At 30.4% G+C, this 19,101-nt stretch overlaps 1 protein-coding gene across 28 annotated transcripts in view; it reads right to left on the reverse strand.

Annotated features, from left to right (window-relative positions):
• Positions 1–19,101, reverse strand: part of LOC145260458 (plasma membrane calcium-transporting ATPase 2-like) — a 567,808-nt gene that overhangs the window by 131,052 nt on the left and 417,655 nt on the right. For 25 of the 28 annotated variants that reach the window (XM_080118534.1, XM_080118531.1, XM_080118532.1 and 22 more), the window contains one exon: positions 4,055–4,084. The exons of the other annotated variants lie outside the window; for them this stretch is intronic. In XM_080118534.1, coding sequence (XP_079974660.1) covers positions 4,055–4,084 — 30 coding nt within the window. The remainder of the gene's footprint in view (positions 1–4,054; positions 4,085–19,101) is intronic. 28 annotated transcript variants of the gene reach the window in all.

Here is a 19,101-nt window from a genome sequence, read left to right on the forward strand (position 1 = left end):
TGCTGATCCTTCATTGTTACGCAAGAATTAAATGAAATAAATATTGTAGCCAAGACAGAACAGATACAATTTGAGCCTAACCTAAAGGTTGAATACATATAGCCACAAGCCATTTTTTCAGTAGATGGTATTGAGTTTTAGCTAGGAATAGTTAACTTTGGCATAAAATTTTGGACTTAGTTGCTATCTAGATGCAGAAACTAACGGAAAACTACAGTGATTTCCTTCTCCAGAGCTCTGGTGACAGATTGTGTAATGCATCAAGTCAAAATAGAACCATTGCAAACAAACAAATCCAGTGTAGACCCCCACCGTAGAAGAAAATGATACGGTTTCATTTAACAAAAACAAAAAAATTAAATTTAATACAACATAGTAATCCCACGTATCTATGACTTGGCAAGATACCAAAAAATGTTTCAATTAACATGCAGTATATATTTAAGATAAAAATGAGCGAGATGTTAAGTATCATTCTGGTCTAACAGAAGGCCAACGAGAAGAATACACCTATCTGAACGAAGAATACGTCTAGAAAAGGGAATCCCAAACTTTTTATTATCATCATCATATCCAGTTTAATGTCAGATTTACACGCTGGTATGCATTAGACGGTTATAAAATATTAACTTCCAAACTAACCTATCTCTGGTCGGATCTTTATCTTTCAAGTTCTTTCTATCACTTTCATCCACACGTTTTCCTTGCCTTTATCCTGTGAACTGAACTTGCTATCGAAAGTAGTCTACATTTACTAAAATCTTCCATTCTTCCAGTGTTGCCATATCATCTAAGTCCTCTATTCTGCACAAAGCTCCATACTGTGCAGATTTAATCTTCCTCTGAGGTCATCAGACCTAAATCTATCTTTAGAACTCATATTACACAACATAGTATCATTTTCATTTCATTTCTCTCCATGCAACACGTATCCTCAATCCTTACTGGCCAGGTTTCACTTCCATACATAATCAAATATACATGTTTGATAGACTTTTTCGTTACTTGGAAAAATAAAAAGTAAATTATCTTAGAATATTTATTGCCTGTAATTATTTCATTTATGTTACATCTGGTTTCAAGGGTTTCACAAAAGGTGTTTTGATCCTGTACATGTCTGGTTACTCAATGATTTTGAAATTTAAACACATTTTATATAAACTTTATATTAAGATTTGCACAAAGAAAGAAAGCATATATCCAGCAAAATTCTTTAAAATATACATAGCGGAAGGATAATATTGTCTACCAAGAAAAGACATGATTCCATTTCTTTTTGAGGAAAACTGGTTTTCTTTTTATGTTGCACACCATCTACTAGTTGGCCAGTTGTGTACAAATACCAAGAGAGATAGGAGCCTTCTATCATGTTTTAAAGTGACACAATGTTCAACGAGCAAGATCAGAGATGCGCCACTGTACAACTCATGCTCTCTACTGATCTAAGTTATGACAACAGGACCATTGGCAGCACCTTCAAAATGCAAATCCGGATGGTTCAATGCTTGAGGGCACAGTTCAACAAAGTTTCCGACCATGGTTATGGTGTGGTTTCAAGTGAAGGCCACATCATGCCACCTCACATCTTTGAAGTCGGCTTGAAAGTCAACACCAAAGTGTACCTGGATGTGCTGAAGAGTGTGATGAACCCCTGGTGCTGGTAGACCCTGGGTGAGGTAACAAGACTTAGTGCCGGCCCACAAGTCCAAAGAGATCCAGGCCTGGCTCCAGCAGGAGTGCTACAACTTTGTATACCCCCACCCCCTAACCTGAATCCATTGAACTACTTCATTTGGTCATACGTTGAGAACATCACCTCCTACAACACCAAAGCCAGTCTGATCACCACCATCCGCTGAGCTCCAGCTGGCGCTCGTGGAAAAGGCATACTTCCAGTTTTGGACCCATACAGAGGTGGTGATTATGGCCGAAGGTGGCTACATTAAATATATGTCAGCTCTACTACATAATCAAGTTACCTGAATTGATTTTTTCAATAAAAGTTTTAAAATAAAGCTGCACTTTTGTTTTCGTTAGAGCGACAAATTTATCATTCCACCCTGTAGTAACTACGCCTTCTCTGCATTGCCTGGGATACGTGAAAGTGATTTTAGTTTTTAATATTGGTTTACACAATTTTAAACTTATTCTGGAAAACAAACTTTTAGTTCTAAAGGTAGACAACTATTAGATTCTTTAATAAAAAAAATGTTATCCACCTTTACACTTGTCGAGTTATGCTTAGAAATGAAGATACCATTTACAAATGTGTCACACGATCTTTTTTAACATGAAAATTAAAGTTTTCAGATATTATCCAATTCTTTTCCCAACAGTTTTTGTCAATATATTCGTTTCAACATTTAGTACTGACAGAGAAAACATCTAGCATATTTCTATTAAAACTTTTGTCTCTTCTCTATTCTTTTCTCTTCCCTATCTCCACCCTCTCTTCTCCATTCAGACTAATTCCTCTCTCTAGATATACAGATAGAAACTAATCTTTATAGATTCATCGAAGAACGAGTCTGCATAAAAATTTAACACTGATTTTAAAAAATAAAAAATAATCATAGTTACTTCCTTTTTATTAGTACATTAACTGTCTGGAAAATAGACCTCCCTGATGCACAGCCAATTGCCCTTTATACGATAGATTAAACAAAATAATATATTACTATTCTGTGATAGTAAATTTTGCTGCAAATGGCTTTCATCAGTAATTGAAATTTGCCACAGAAAAGAAGTCTTCTCTTCAAATATTCTGAGTCAGAATAAGTATATTTGCAATGCATTACAATTTTCTTATCAACATGGAGAAATAGCTTGGTCTAAAGTCGAAAATTTGGAAAATTATTAGATAAGTATCAGTCTTTATCCACTTTTCATGCTCACACCAAAAAGCTACCAATTCATTGTATCATAAGAATCGTTCATAGCACCACCCTCCCGTAAAAAAAAAAAAATTAATTAATAAAGGGGGATTTCAGAACATTCGATGATTTGCTTTAGAATTGAATTGCTCTGTTTATAAATGAATCTGCAAACTGGACACATCTGTTCCTACAATAAGACCATAATAAATATTTCATTTGTTCTTTTTATATATTTTTACGCAATGCATGCAGATTATATATTTAAGATATGGTCTGGATAAAACATTAAAATCTCATTGGCAACCATGTTGATTTGATGTGATGTGTGGACATATGTATTCAAATGAATTTGTGGGAAAGTGATGGATAGTGTTTGCTGTTCGTACAGAATTTGCACATTACTGCCATTTTTTTTTTTTTGTAATACATGGACAATGACAGATAGCTCTGTGAAGAATAAAATGGCATTAAAATTAAATTGCAAAAAGAGTTGATATACAGCAGATACATTTGATTTTTCTTCCTTTTAGGAGGTTAGTAAAAAGAATTAAAAAAAAAGAAGACTTTGCAGTAGTTGAAAGTAAAATCTGAACTTATCTAGTGTTTTTCTTCTGAATATTGGAAAAATAAGTTAGTGCTGTTAGTGCAAGTGAAAGTGGTAGTTTTGTTTTAACTTATATCTATATTTACATGTGAGAAGTTCGGATAGGAGTAACGGAAAGATCTCCATACTAAGGGTGAATATTAAAACTAAAAACATTTAGTAAAAAAAAAAAAAAAAATACTGAGGTAGAGAGGTTGGAGGGTTAGCCATCATGCAATAGAGCCAGTTAAAATATTTATGGAGCAGGTAGAGAACAAAATACAAAATAAAATTATGATGATACAACAACATACAAATGGGAAAGAGTTTTTAGTACTTTTGAAGGGGGGGATTTTTCTAAGTAGAAACAGTGGAGAAAAAAAGACTTGCAAATATTGTAGTAAAAGAATTAAATTAAAAAAAAAATGAGAGATAATGCAGTTAGGAATATTACAAAGGTAGAGTTAGGTTGCTTTTTTTTTTGTTTTCTTTTAAATAAAGAAAAATATAAAAATAAATAATAAAAAAAAACACAATACAATAAAAATCTGGCCCAAGCATGCCCAAAACAAAAACAAATTCAAAATACACATACCAATTGTCCCCTCTGGCTCAATAGCAAGCACTAATAAAAACAGAAAGAACAAATTGAATTAACTTAAGATGCAAAGCTGTGAACTTGTCAAACGACATTAAAAAATAAATAAATAAAAATAATACAATGACAAAAAAAAAAAAAATGAAAGCTGTTGATAAAAAAAGATACAAAAATTATAAATGAAATCTATGCCTGTGTGTACACATTTACATGATTAATATTAAAGAAAAAAAAAATTTGAATCTTAAATGATTGTTAAAGAATTGCACAAAATGTTGAACAAGTTTATGAAAATGATTGATAAATGTAGAAAGTTGTGAATTATGTGGCACCACATTATATTCTCTATTAGCTCAGTCAGCGATATGAAACACTGAAATCCTGTCACTCAGTTAAGGAACAGGAGAGCAAAGAATGAACTGAATTCTAAAATAGAAATGATGGTAAAATATCAATATAGGAAATATATAATTAGTATATTTATTAATTATTTTCAATATCTCTACAGAAATAAAGGCGTTGAAGGCTTAAAAGTTGGGACTGAATAATACTGAAAGAAAGTTTTAAATTATATTGCGCAAAAATGTATGCTGTTTAAAAATCTGTTCAAGTGGAGCAAAATGTCGAGAAAGGGGACATATGCAAACTCTAAACTCTGGTAAAATGAAAAAGTGCGCAGCCTGAAATCATCCCCAGTGTTCTGGCCTTCCAAGATTCAGTTCCTGAAGGCACAAAACATCCCATATTGCTTTTTAAAGTGGAGGAGCTGGTTTCCGATCAAAACAAGGCCGAGTTTCTAGTGAAGCATGTATGTTAGAAAAAAAAAATCCAAATTAAGTGATGTAACCAATACAATACCATAAGATTCACCAAAAGCAGCTTTGAGATGTATTTTTCAATTAGTAAACAATTTTAGATAGTATTTTTTCATTTGATTGGTTACTTTTGTTGTACATGACTCCGACAAAAAACTTTGAATTTTCTGTGTATGTGTAGATTGATTGGTGATAAACCACCAGATTTCAAATGAAAACATTACGTACATGTGTCATGTCGAAATTAGTATAAATTCCCCAAAAATGATCCAGTAGAAAAATAATTACAAATAAAAATAGCATTTATTGAATTATCGAATTTTATCGTAGGTTTTAATGTAGAAAAGTTGTGCCACGAACAAGGGAGATAACCCTTGACTTAAATTGTCTGCCATTTTTAAACAAATCTCAAATTGTGAGATTTTTCTTAAAAAAAAAAAAAAAAAAAAAAAAAAAAAATACATCTAGCACATCTAGTCGATTATTTTTAGTAAATATTGGAATTTATACTAATTTTGATATGACATGCAAGTATGTTATGTTTTGCGTTAGTTTAAAAGATTACTAATCTAGAAAAGCACTCCATTTTCTAATACTATAGGATTAAATCAAGATATTTATTGTAGACAAGCTTCTACAACTGAATATAAAATTTGGATTCTTTTATCCAGAGTTTACTGATTCTACTGTCTCTACTGACAGATCAGAACACTGCATCATCTCCATCTTTCAGAGATGGTATAATAAGAAAACTCAAACTAAGTTTCAAAAACAGAATATTATGGCCATGTTAAAAGGTTAAAAGATATGATAATGGTTAAGATTAATCTATATAAAAATCTTGCCTTAATAGCAAAAATGACTTCCAAAGAAAAGTGGTCACATTTGAGGCTGTGCAGTTTATAAAGATCGTTCAAGAGATGGGTAAATTTGGAAGTCAATTTATAAAAGCCATCTTAGATGGTGCATGTAAAATGGGTGTTAAACCAAACAGGATGATGGTGAATTTAAATTTAACTTAATATAGAGCAAATACAAACTTAAATTCAAATCTATTTTATTTGTTAATAATTGAGACTTAAACTAGTTAACTTTAAATTTATAGTGATTGAAATTAAAAGACTTAAATTTAACAGTGCCTGCAGATTAAAAAAATAAATAAATTGCAGTATGATAAATAAATGAATAGCATCCCTGCAACAATATTATGAGCTGTTAAAGATATCAGGGACTGTTTATAAAGACTACTAATTTGTTTTCTTTGAAAATATACTACCTAGAAAATAAGAGATGATAGAAATCTGGTTAATACTCTCTCTCTCTCTCTCTATATATATATATATATGAGAGAGAGCAAGAGCAAAAGATGTAAGTGTACACACAAGCATTAACACAAGAAAACAAAAACAAAAATATGTCAGTATGAGTAAAACTTGGAAATGCAATGCCTTCACATCCAACAAAGTAATGCTATTACCACAATCAGTGAAAATGCCACAACATGACACAGATTCAACCACCAACACATCAGCAACAACTTGCTATGAATTTGAACCATAGAGATTCATGCAGATGAAATATAAAAGTTGGAAAAAATCTGATTTATAAACAATGGCACATTTTTATGTATTGTATATATTTATTATTTTGATTATGACTAAATTTTAGCAAAATCTTTTTAGAATAAGAAAAAAATAAAAATGTATTATTTTATAGTGATTTTATAAGCATTTTTCAGTATTTCAATGTTTGAACACTGTTGTATGCAATTGTTTATAAATTAATGAGAGAGTGGGGGGGTGTTTTAAATTTCATCCGGGCAAATCACTTTCTAATTCTGTACAAGTTGTTATGAATTTGTTTATAGGTAAATTAAAGCACAATTTATTTATTTTTAGTCTATACTACTCTTTGAAGAAACGGGGGTAGATAAAAAAAAATACTAGGCACTTATTACCAGAAATAATGCAATATTTAAACATAAAAATTGATGGGTTTATAACTTTAAAACTCTAGAAACGGTTCATTTAGTAAAATCTCTTATGAAGTTCTCACTGACACTCACGAGATTAATGTCAGACTTCAATTGACATGAAACCATTGAAGGCAATAATTGATAAAAACAAGATAAATGGTTGGGACACATCTAAATATTTAGAGGGCAAATTATAAAAGAGCTACTATTTGGAATCATGTCAAACAGGGGACTATGAGGATTTGAACAGTTCACATTATATTTGAATTTCAGCAGGTTAGTGTGTATTCATGGAAGCCAGGAGGGAATTCCAAAGTCTAGTAATCCAAGAGAAGAAACTATTAGAGTAGAAGGCTTTCCTGCATGTAGATATCTCAAGATTGAATGGGTGCAATTTTGCTGCTTGTCAGATTACTTGGAAGTATGTACAAGTGCTAGAAGTTTATGAGAGCACATTCCTCAAAGTACTTGTAAAACAGGCACTAAGTGGAAAAAATAAAAACTGCCTGCATACAGTTTTTTATTGAAGTTAAAATTGTCCATAAACAAAACTTTAGATTGTTTAAGATCCAACCATACCACCTGGTCAAACTGTTCAACATCACATTCAATGGTGATAGTTATCGAAACCTGTTCAGATATAAGAACAATTTGCCTCCTCATAGAGAGGACAAAAAACAAAACATACTGGAACTGATGGTGCATGCAACATCTGCAGTTGTGTATATATTGTATAGATTGCATTTTGCCATCACTAATGATGCCACACAAGACTAAGTTCTGAGTACGGGAAATTTCCATGGTCTTATAAGATAGTGGTGTTGAAAGATTATACAGAAAATGTGAAGACTCATGGTAGACTATTTAAAAGTTTAAAAAAAAAAAAAAAAAATATTTTATCACTCAAAGATAAGGTTAATAAAATGGAATGATTGTCAGGACCAAGTTTGAAAACTCGTGGAGACTGTTTTTAATAGTAATCTGTTGGCATTGGATTCGAAGATGACCAAGTTGTAAATTGCAGGGAAGCAGTCTCATGGCAATATGTTTCAGACAATAATCCCTTACAAAAAAGCTCTGTTCATTGGAAATTCTGCCTGATGCTAAGTACACTGAGGAAGAAAAGAAATCTTTCTTTGATGTGATCGATGACTACTTGTGAATACCTTACAAGGAGAAACTAGTGATTGGAGCTCAGTCGAGCACCTCCCATGGTGCTAACAATAGCAACATCTATTCTGTTTTAATTTGTTTGTCCAAACTTGCTAGATGATTGCTGTAATTTAAAATCTTTCTTCCAGTTGTATCATAAGAATTGTAGTTTTAATTTCTTCAATCTTGCAGGTTCTTCCGATACCAGTGACCCTTTTCAAAATGAACAAGAATTGAGATCTGTGCTGATTCTCTTAAATGTTGTCCTTGCCATACACGAGACAGTTTTTGATTTACTAAATGGACAGTTGTGTTGCAAAGATGTGTCATGAAGAGCTGTATATGTATCTTTGTTTCATTTTATGAACACACACAGGACTTCTATTTGATTGAGGATGTATTTGCATAAAAATTCAGTAACAGACTACCAAAGTTATATACACAGATATGATTACCCACTTGGATGAGAGAGAGGAATATTAGCCATTATTACTAAACTAGCACATCACCTATTCTACCCAACCCCATTCGGGTTTGAGGAGAACACCTATTATGTCTTCCTGTTGAAGTCTAGTGATTAAAAGAGACCAGAACGCTCTTTTGTTAATCACCAGGATTATATTTTTAACCCCACAACCGTTAATCATTCAGCTAGTCGATGCCAAGATTAGCTTCAATTAACCATTATTTTCTTATAGTCTCATTATATAACAGTTGTACTAAACTAATTGAATTCAATAATATGATGCATTGACAACAGAAAGAAAGAAGTTGCCATTGCTTGACAAGAATATTGCAACTTTCTATGGGTTGTGGTTTGTGACTTTTTTCTTTATTTTTGTAACACCTGTTCAAACATGAATAGAAACTTAGGTTCTATAGAAAACACACTGACAGAACTGGAGCCCAAAAACTTGTATTAATACAAAATAATTTATACTCTTTTTCTTCCCCCCCAAAATGAAATAATCATAGCTTTTTCATTTTGATGTTCCTATGGAGAAATCAGAGTCCATGCAATCCTTGATGATCATGATGTATGGCATTTTGTGGTTACATAATTTACATCATAAATAAATTTGGCAAAGGAACAGATTTTTTGAGCCTAATGGAAAAACTAAAGGCAGCAAGCATTGTATTGATAATGCGTTGTTTAAATTTCACCTGGATGCTATATGGATTCTTTGGCAGCTGTAGTGTTGTTTCTGCTCCCTCCCCTAGCATAACAGGCGAACCTTCTAAGCACTTATTTTTTTCTAGAAACACTGCTATCACCATGCAAATGAAATTAGACATTGTGAAACGTTCTGAAAAGCTTATTTAAGGGTTCTGATGTAGAATTGAACATTTTGTTGCGACATGTTTATAGGAATGTTGTTGTCATCACGAAAAGACCTAGTGGCTAGCTTTGCTATGCAGATAGAATTTATGATGGCATAATCATGTCGAGACTTTCAAGTTAACATTAATTCTGATCAATATTAAATGAATGGCCACTTAGGAATACCAGGTGCTGTATGCATTAGAGTGCTTTGCTTATCTCAGTATTGTTTCCAGTCATCCTGGACTCTTTGAAACAAGAATGGCCCATGAGAGATGCAGTTTGAGATTGCACAAACCTTGCTTCACTCTTCTCTTGACACTCTTACAGGGGGGGGGGCACTGTCTCTAAAGACGGAATGGAAATCTGATAATGTATGAATCTTTTTCTGAACATGATAAAGCTGTTTATAATAAACTAATTAAATGGTGTGTAATACTGATAATAATGATAGGGGGTTTTGTTTCTTTTATTGATAAATGCACACAAAAAAATAAAAGGCCACCAATTGTAATCTATTACAAAAAAAAAAAAAAAAAAAAACTAGTACAAAGTCTGGTAGTTTGTAAACTTTATCAGGTATGGTGTCACAAAATAAAAAGTGGAAGAAAGATTAAATATAAACTTATAAAATATTTTATCCTTAAATTTCGTCCTTCCCACATATATATAAGTTAGGTTTGTGAAAATATTTGTATGTATAGGATTTACTCCCTAAACCAAATAACTGATCATTATAAATTTTGGGAATGCAGCTGCTAAGTGTACAGGTGTGTATTACATTTAATTTAGTGTTTATAAAAAGAGGTTGAAGACATTTGTGAAAATCTGAATACTTCTGATTTGGAGAAATTTTAATATAATTTTTATAATTAATAAATATTCCTTATATTTCAGGGTTTAAAATTTTTTTATTTTTTTATTTTATTTTTTATTTTAAGTATTTTAAAAGGGCTCTATTATATATGGGCATAAACTCCCATTTGAAAACTCGAATATTTCAGATTTGCATTAAATTAGATCAGACACTAGACAGCAATTTAATAAATTCTTAGTTTCAATTTTTTCTTAAGATCCCTTAAGCTTGAACCTTAAATTTAAGACATTTTATAAAATCAAAATCATGTAATTAATTTTGATCAAAATTGGAATAAGGATTTTAGACAAGGTTTAATAGAATTATTTGTTTATTTTAATCTTTGTAAGGACACAAAAGTAGTGCAAAACTGTTTGGCTTGAGAAATTAATTTTATTTGTCAAGGGCTGGGTATTTGTTATATAGTTGCAAAATTTAAGACCTGTTTAAAAAAAAAATTCAACTGACATTAAGGGAAAATGAAAATATTAGCATGTTCTAAGATTAGGTATGGTTTGACTTGTGAAAATTGAATAAAACTGGGTGCTATCCATGAAATACTGCTGGGGAAATACTAGGTAAATGATCATGTTTCCTCCCTGGAACCATGGCCGACCCCTGGGCCATCAAATAAAAACTAATCAAAAAATTTTTTTTTAGAAAGTGGGGTAAAAATGAATGCCCTAATGAAGGAAATACCGAATTCCAACATTAAAAGAGAATGCATGTTAAATAAGACAAGTAGTGGCATCTGATGATCGTATACAAAAATAAATATGGATATTGTAGCATTGCATACTTATGCTGTCACTTACTGACATTAGTAACGACCTATAATATACAAGTTTTTTTTTTTTTAGAAATAAAAGAAAAAACAGTATATATATATATATATATATATATATATATATATATATATATATATATATATATATATATATGAAAAGAGAATTACATGCCTTGTAACATTTAACATTTTAATCAGCAAAAAAAAAAAAATGGACAGAGAAAAATAAAAAAAATGATAGATAAACACAAATCTGGTCAATTTGGGGAGAAAGGGGGTGAATGGAAGGGTCCATTTCTTATATCTTCTCTTCCATCCAGGTTCCAGTAAATTTTACAAAAAGAAATTAAAAAAAAAAAATTTCCAATTATGTACAACTGAATTTCCATTTCTTTCAAATAAAGAAACTGAATTGATGCAATAATCATAATGTAAAGAATGGATGGGCTCACTGAGAAAGTAAATGACATTTAGTAAACTAAATTTGTGTTTATGTATTATAAAATAAAATTAAAACAAAAAAACACCACACCCCAAAATTTAGTATAAAAAATAGTTAAAAAAAAATAAGCCACATGGTTATGGTGATAACCCTGTGCAGACCAGGAAAGTTTAATACATCAGCATTTTGTATTACTTGGATTCTTCAAACTACTGTACTCATCCTGAGTATTATTTTCACATTTTGGTTAATGTAACCTCCAACCTTGTTCAGGTATATACTAACAAACTCTGGAATTTTTCTGTCAAATTCAGGAATCTGCACAGGATTTTGAATGGAGTCCTTTATCCATGTGGTAGCATGTGGTCATTTCGTTAGCCATGACTAGATAGGAGTTCTAAGTAATTTGCAATTGTATTTTGAATGTTGTTCGCACTGAGAATTGAACCTTCAGCTTGAAAAAGAGTAACTTTTACAACTGAATTTTACCAAGTAGTTTATCTACTATACTGCTGGTCACTGCATACCTTATAAAAAAAAAATAAGGCTCATTAATTTTTGTTTTTAATAGATTTAACATTTTAAAAGGATCATGAAAATTTTTGTCGATCTGAAGAAATGTACTAACATAAAAGTGGTTTACAAAATCATAGTGGACCTATGGGAGCATCACACACTGGTGAAGAGAAGAATCATTCCACCTAGCAATAAGATAAATACTTTCCCCTATTTGAATATGTTCAATTATCAATATCAAATAAAATATATAAATAAATAGCAGCATTGTTGAAGTGAAAATAAACTCTTCCACTATTAGCAGAGTTTGTAACTCTGTGGTAGAGTTGCTGATATCATTGTATGCTGATGAGTTGTGGATGATAAAACATGTGTCCACGGATAATTATATTTTATAGCATATACTTATAATTGATATAAATATAAACAAATATTAATTGCTTTATTAATTAATGTATATATTCCACATACTAGGTTTCTTAAAATGACAAAGTGCATCTTCAAATTAGGCTTAAAAATTTTTTTTTTACTAACAGTTAAACATTAAATTTATCTTTATTTCTATTTTAATTTTTATAACTGGCATCTTGATAAATCAATTATCTCCCTTGAATGTTAACCTAGCTTTAAAAGTGATGAAATAATGATGTTCTGGGAAAAAAAACTATGAATGATTAAAAAAAAAAAAAATACAGGCTAGAAATAAATTATTGCAAGGTTTTATTACAATCTAGATAAAAAACATTTTTTTTAATTGATTTTGTACTAAAATTCAATGCATTTTCATAAATTAAATACCATTTTTAGCATTGATTTTGAATTCTATGATAAACACACAATATGAAAAATAAGTCTTTTCTATAATTCAGATAGATTTTTACATGTAAGTTTTCTTTCCTTCAAACTAGAAATTAAATCACAGTATTATATAACTGATTTTTAATTTTACTTGTTACATTGTGTGTGCGGAGGGAATATCTGGCAATTTATAATAATAAAAAACTAACCAACACATTTCAGGTTGAAACATTATGCACTTTTATGTCATGTCGAAATTAGCATAAATTCCAAAAATTACGAAAAATAATCCAGTAGAAAAATAATTACAATTAAAAATAGAATTTAATGACTTATTGTATGTTTAATGGAGGGGAGTTTTGCAGCTAATTAAGTATGACAAACTGACTTATTTCTCTTGACAAATTAAGGGTTTAAAACAATATTTAAGAACGTAATTGTGAAACATTTTTTGTTTTTAAATACATCTATTGGATTATTTAGAAAAATTGGCAAATAGAAAAACAAAACCCTGTAGCCCCCCCCCTTAGGGGGGTAGGGGAGAGACAGCAAGGAATCTTTGAATAATTTTTTTTGATATATACATATTATTTAATGTATCTAGTTTCAGTATTTACTTTGATAGTGTTCAATATGTAGGTAGAGTTAGGTAGTAAGTTTTTAAAATAATAGGCAATGAAGCTACACAGATTTCCATTTCATTCTTTTTTTTATATATTCATATGGTACTGGGTTTGCTAGTCTGCCAATTAGATTCACACTAATATCATAGCTAATGGGCATGTGTTTACCAGGCATTCACTTGTTTCTTTGTTTTTTGGTGAGAGGTAGAATTTTGCTCCTTTGTGTTGAGAACTGCTATATATATATATATATATATATATATACACACACACACACACACACACACACACACACAAAGACTGGAGAAACATTGTCTGATTTAGTGTCGTTTTCATAGAAATGATACCCGACAATAGACATTTTTCAGCATCTCTGAAAATGCTTCTCATGATGAAAAAAAAAAAAAAATGCAATATAAAATATGTCTATGAATGTAGTGAAAGTATTCATTTCTCTCTGACAGTGAGAAATGTGACATAAGCGTCGGAAAGTGGGATTTGAAAGTCAGTGCACCTGAAGAGGACCATCTGACTTCAGAAAAGATGCCTGGGCAGCCAGTCAGCATTTCTTTGTAGATGTGTCTCGGGTGATAAAGTAACCCTTTCTCCCTTGAAAAAAAAAAAAAAGGTGGACCTCCTAGAACTGCTCAAGAAATAACTGCGCAGCGAAATACATTAAAAGCTTTTCCTATTTGTCAATATTTCTCATTATCAGATATAATTTATACCCTTTTTGTTTTTATAACTTTGCCATCAAAAAACAAAAAAAAGAACGCATTATTAATTAAAAAAAAAAAAAAAAAAAAAAATAGTGCATATACTCCATTACAGACTTAAAATATTTGAAAATTACAGAAGAATGCTTAAATTGTAATACAATTATATCCAAATATTTATATGAATTGTTTTACAATTTAAGCATTCTTCTATATTTTTCAAATAAAATTGAATTTTTTTAATGATCTTAGAATTTTCTTTAGTTGATTTAAATTACCAAAAAATTCAACTGTCAGAGAAATAAATGTTAAAACTGCTGAAGAGATAAAAAATTAGTACTGATATTTATAAGTCTTTGAAATCAATTCAATTTTTTTTTAATCCTATTTAATAATTCTAATTTCTTTTCAGTTTTAGTTAATGAAATGCTGACATATTTAACTTTCCATTCTCCTTGATAAACAAAATTACATATAGAAAAAGTTTTTTTTTTCTTATAAATATAATGCATTATTGAATCTGATTTTATATCAGCGTTTTTCAACTGGGTTCCTTGAAACACTAACGTTCCACAAAAACAAGGGAGATAATCTAATACACTTTTCAATTAATGTGTAATATTAAATACTTACAGCATATGTTGCTTAGATATTGTAATAGAAAGATCATTATACCAAACTTATTATATAACAAATATAACAATTATTAAGAATATATTTAGTGATATCTGTATGGTGCTAATGTAAAACCGTGTCGACTAATCAGTACCCATTTAGTAGACAGGATTGTACATGAATGGAAACTCCCTGAAAAAGTATTATAAACAAACAGTATTAATTTTATTTAGCATTATGAAAAAATTTGACAAACTATTAATTTGTCCTTAAACTATTTGTTAAATTATTCCAAAATATATTGTGTGAACTATGATGTAATTAAAAAGGAAGATATGGTACATAATTTTGTTTTTTTCCAAGGAGTTTTGTGAGACCTATTTTAAGGGTTAAACAAAGATGTAGATAAATTGAAAAAGATCCAGTTAAGTGCGTGATTTGAGCTAAGTTTAAAATCTTAAAATACTAAGGTATAATTTTAAGACAAATTAATAGAACTGGTTGAATTACTTGTGGATATCTTTGGCAATATACATTATAAGAGAGTGTGTGCGTGTGTGTGTGTGTGTGTGCGTGCGCATGCATCTACAATCTCCATTAAAGATGGAGGAAAACAAATTATGCTTTGTCAGTGTTTGCACATATATTCCATATGAAATCACAGAATAATGTCAGTAATTTCATTTTTCACTTATAAATTATCAATATAATTTCTAATGACCTAAAGGAGAAAAAAAATTTAAAAATGCCCACTGTTAAACTTATTTAGAGGAGAGGATTTTTTTTTTCGGATTCATCTCAGGTGGGTGGAGTTATCTGACATTTTCCTTTTTATTTCCTCTCACCAATTCAAATGGCTTAGTTTAGCGGCTTGAAAAAGGCATGCTTTTTATTTGCTAGATTTGTATGACAGGACGGCTTTGTATATATACAAATACACATTGATCTTTATAAAAATGGAGGATATATATATATATATATATATATATATATATATATATATATATATATATATATATGAAAATGTTTGCATTGTTTTTACTCAAAACTGGTCCTCATTGTTGCTATTTCTTAATTACTTAAAAAGATTTTTTTTTTAGTATATTTCAGCTGATGTCCACTCCACTTTATTAAAGCCGCTTGAAAAAACAAAAACACAACAAAACAAAAAGAAAAAAGCTGTCTTGTTAGCCATTGATTCTGCTTTTTACAATGCGATTTGGCAAACAGAATACATTGTGACGTACACATTTTGTGAAGAAATATGTAGACAAAAATTAATCTATTTTTAAATATTCTCAAAGGAAACCACACTACCATTACGACTAAATATTTTGATTATCAACTGTTAAAATTACACTAGGACCACCACCTCTTTAATAATAATTAAAAAAGTGTTGTCTTTTTTACATTACAAATCAATCAGCTGTTACCCATGTTCTCTTACTAGATTATCTCCCTTAGTTCAACATTCAATTGAATAGCTATTCATGTAACCAGACATACTAGTTTACTATTATACAAAATAAAGAAATCTAAATAATACACAAAATGTGTAGACGTTATCACTTCCCACGTGCAATGCAAGTGATCACGCAATATCAAAGTTCATTAGTGAATTCATTAGCGTAATGTCAAAAGTAAACATTTTGCTGAAGGCATCCCACTTGCATTTGTAATGAAACTGCTTAAATGAATGTATGTTTAATTATGCATGGTTTTTATTTATTTGATTTTTTTTTTTATCCTGCCTGGCAGCACTGCCTTAACCGCAGAAACTGCTATCATCTTTGATGAGAACAAGGTATGGCTTTACTTGCAGCAAAATGTGGCACAAAACAGTAAGGTGGAGAAAACAAGCTTTCTAAACGGGCACTTCTGGTTGGGTGAAAAAATAATTGAGAATAGAACTATTGACATCAGGGATGTCTAAGGTAACTGGTAGTAAACCAACTTCCCTCCCAAAAAACGGAGGTAATAGGATGCCCTTCCTATGACCAGACTGAAGGAGACGGTTACCAGAATGATACTCAAATTAATCCTGGCTGATACAAAAACGGCCAGCAAACCAGTGATTTGGAATGCTGGTAAATCAGTTCTCATGAGGACAACGTATAGTATGTTTAAAAACATTTTTTAAAAAGTTTAAAATCATAACAAAAATCTGAATAAAAACAGTGCAAAAAAATCCCATTTTTTTTTTTTTTTTTTTTTAACATTTTTCTGTGAAATAAACATAATACAGATAAAAAAAAAGGGGGCAAAAGAAAGACATCTCAAACTAGATTCAAAAGTCAGTAACATTTTACATTTTTGCAGCAAACATTGCATGCTCTTGAATTTCCCCATAATGATGATACAAGTTTTATTTGCAAGAACCATAGCGGATGATCGATGAAGAGGCACCTTTTCTCATTCAAATGAATGAACCTAAAAAGGTTACAATAAGCTATCTAGAAATGTAGAAGCAATATCCATGGTAATGGAGTCGGATGAGTTGTGCTTCTTAATTGATAGCCTTATTGGCAGAGATTGAACAGAGAAAACAAAGAAAATCATGCACCATGTGCACATGCATAGAGCATAAGCTGGTGGTGATGGTGACGGCCTGTGTACACTGATAGCAATGGACTGAATGTGTGTATGTGTGCAATCAGCTTTAGCTGCATGGAAACATGACAGAAGGAAGAGTAGGAAATGATGGCATACGTAATTTGACATTTAAATTACAGATTCTCAACATTTTAAAAGGTTGGTAAGATTGAGTTTAAGAAAGGAATTTAAAAAAAAAAAATCTGTTTCCCTAAAGTTGTAACCTTACAAAAAAAAAAACTATAGCAAGACAAATATAGACTTTTGAAGTGTGGATTTATTATAGAGAGGCATAATCTGAAGAAAACAGAATATTACATTGGGACCACCACCACTAAGATTTATAACAAATTAAGATTTTGTTTATTGTAAGCAATTCACCAGAAAAATCCTGAACAATTTGCTGAAAGTGAAACAAGCAACATTAAAGGGAAATAAGAAAGCAACATATACAACTATTAACACACACACACACTATATATATATATATATAGTACGGCCAGCAAGTTTGCAGCACAGACACACAAATATATATTTTTTAAAGGAATTCAAAAGAAGTAATAAGAAATGATCAAGAGGACGAACACTTTGTAGTCGAGCAATTATTGATTACTTCTAATTAGCGGCACTGAGGAATACTGTTCATCAGTTGTAGCACATATAAGTCATAATACTCAACTATGGCCTATAAACTTTAATTTTAGCCAGAGAATACTTTCAAATTGACATTTTAAAGGTTTAATCATCACATTCGAATTTGCAATAGAAATTCAAGGCATAATTTCAAACACATTGGTTTCCATTTTTATATTGGTGCAGCTGCTTCCTTTGTGCCTATAAAAAATTTGAAAGTTATTTTTAAGCCTTTAAATTTCTGTCTATAATGAAAGATCACAGACAAAAGTCAAGTATTATGATTACTTTGTGCCCTTAAATTAAGATAAACAATATTTCTACAAGTAGCTACTCATGTGAAAAGGTTTTATTTGTCTTTTTTTAAACTTAGATTTCAAATAAGATCACTGTTAGTTTAAATCAGAGCTTTTAACCCGTTTCGTATTAAAGTCAACTTTAATTTCTTTTTCAATTTTGAATTGTTCATTTTCATATTGCATCACATTGTATTGATGTGATTAAAAATTCACAGATGGTGCAGTCAGTTTTTTTTTTTTTTTTTTTTTTTAACAGCTAAACAATCAGCTTTTGTTTGTTTTCATTTTCTCTTCTAAATTAATATTTTCAAAAATTTCTTTTATAATGAACATTTTGTAAAGTTTCTTTGATTTAGATTTTCCATAAAATCAAATCATGACTGTTTTAATTGTGTATACTTAAAATAAGTCAAAACACACACACACACACACAATCAACAATATGCAGGTGTACATAAAACACATAAGCAGATATAATTCAAAATACAAATAATTAAAATATAAAAATTAATCAAATTCTCTCTCTACATATATATATATATATATATATATAAAAGAGAGAGAGAGGGAATACAAAGGACTTAAAATACAGTGTGTGTGGGAAGGGGGTCAGAAAATACTGAAGTTTCAACTGAAAATGCTAATATTATAACAAATTTAACATCCAATCAAAATTCAATATAAACAAATACAAAGTTGAAATTAATTAAAAGTTTTCTTTTTACAAATTACCCCATTTTAGTAATTCGACAGGGAAAAAAAACTATTATAAATGATTATTTGCATATGATTAACCCAACAAAAGTTGCTATTTCACTCAGTTTGGAGGTATGAGCCCCTGCACCCCTCCAATGATATTAGTACACAAGTGAACACAATTGTATTTAAATAATGGAAATAAAAA

Source organism: Euprymna scolopes, chromosome 36 (assembly GCF_053919585.1).
Source record: "Euprymna scolopes isolate OS-2025 chromosome 36, ASM5391958v1, whole genome shotgun sequence".
Classification (NCBI taxonomy): domain Eukaryota; kingdom Metazoa; phylum Mollusca; class Cephalopoda; order Sepiida; family Sepiolidae; genus Euprymna; species Euprymna scolopes.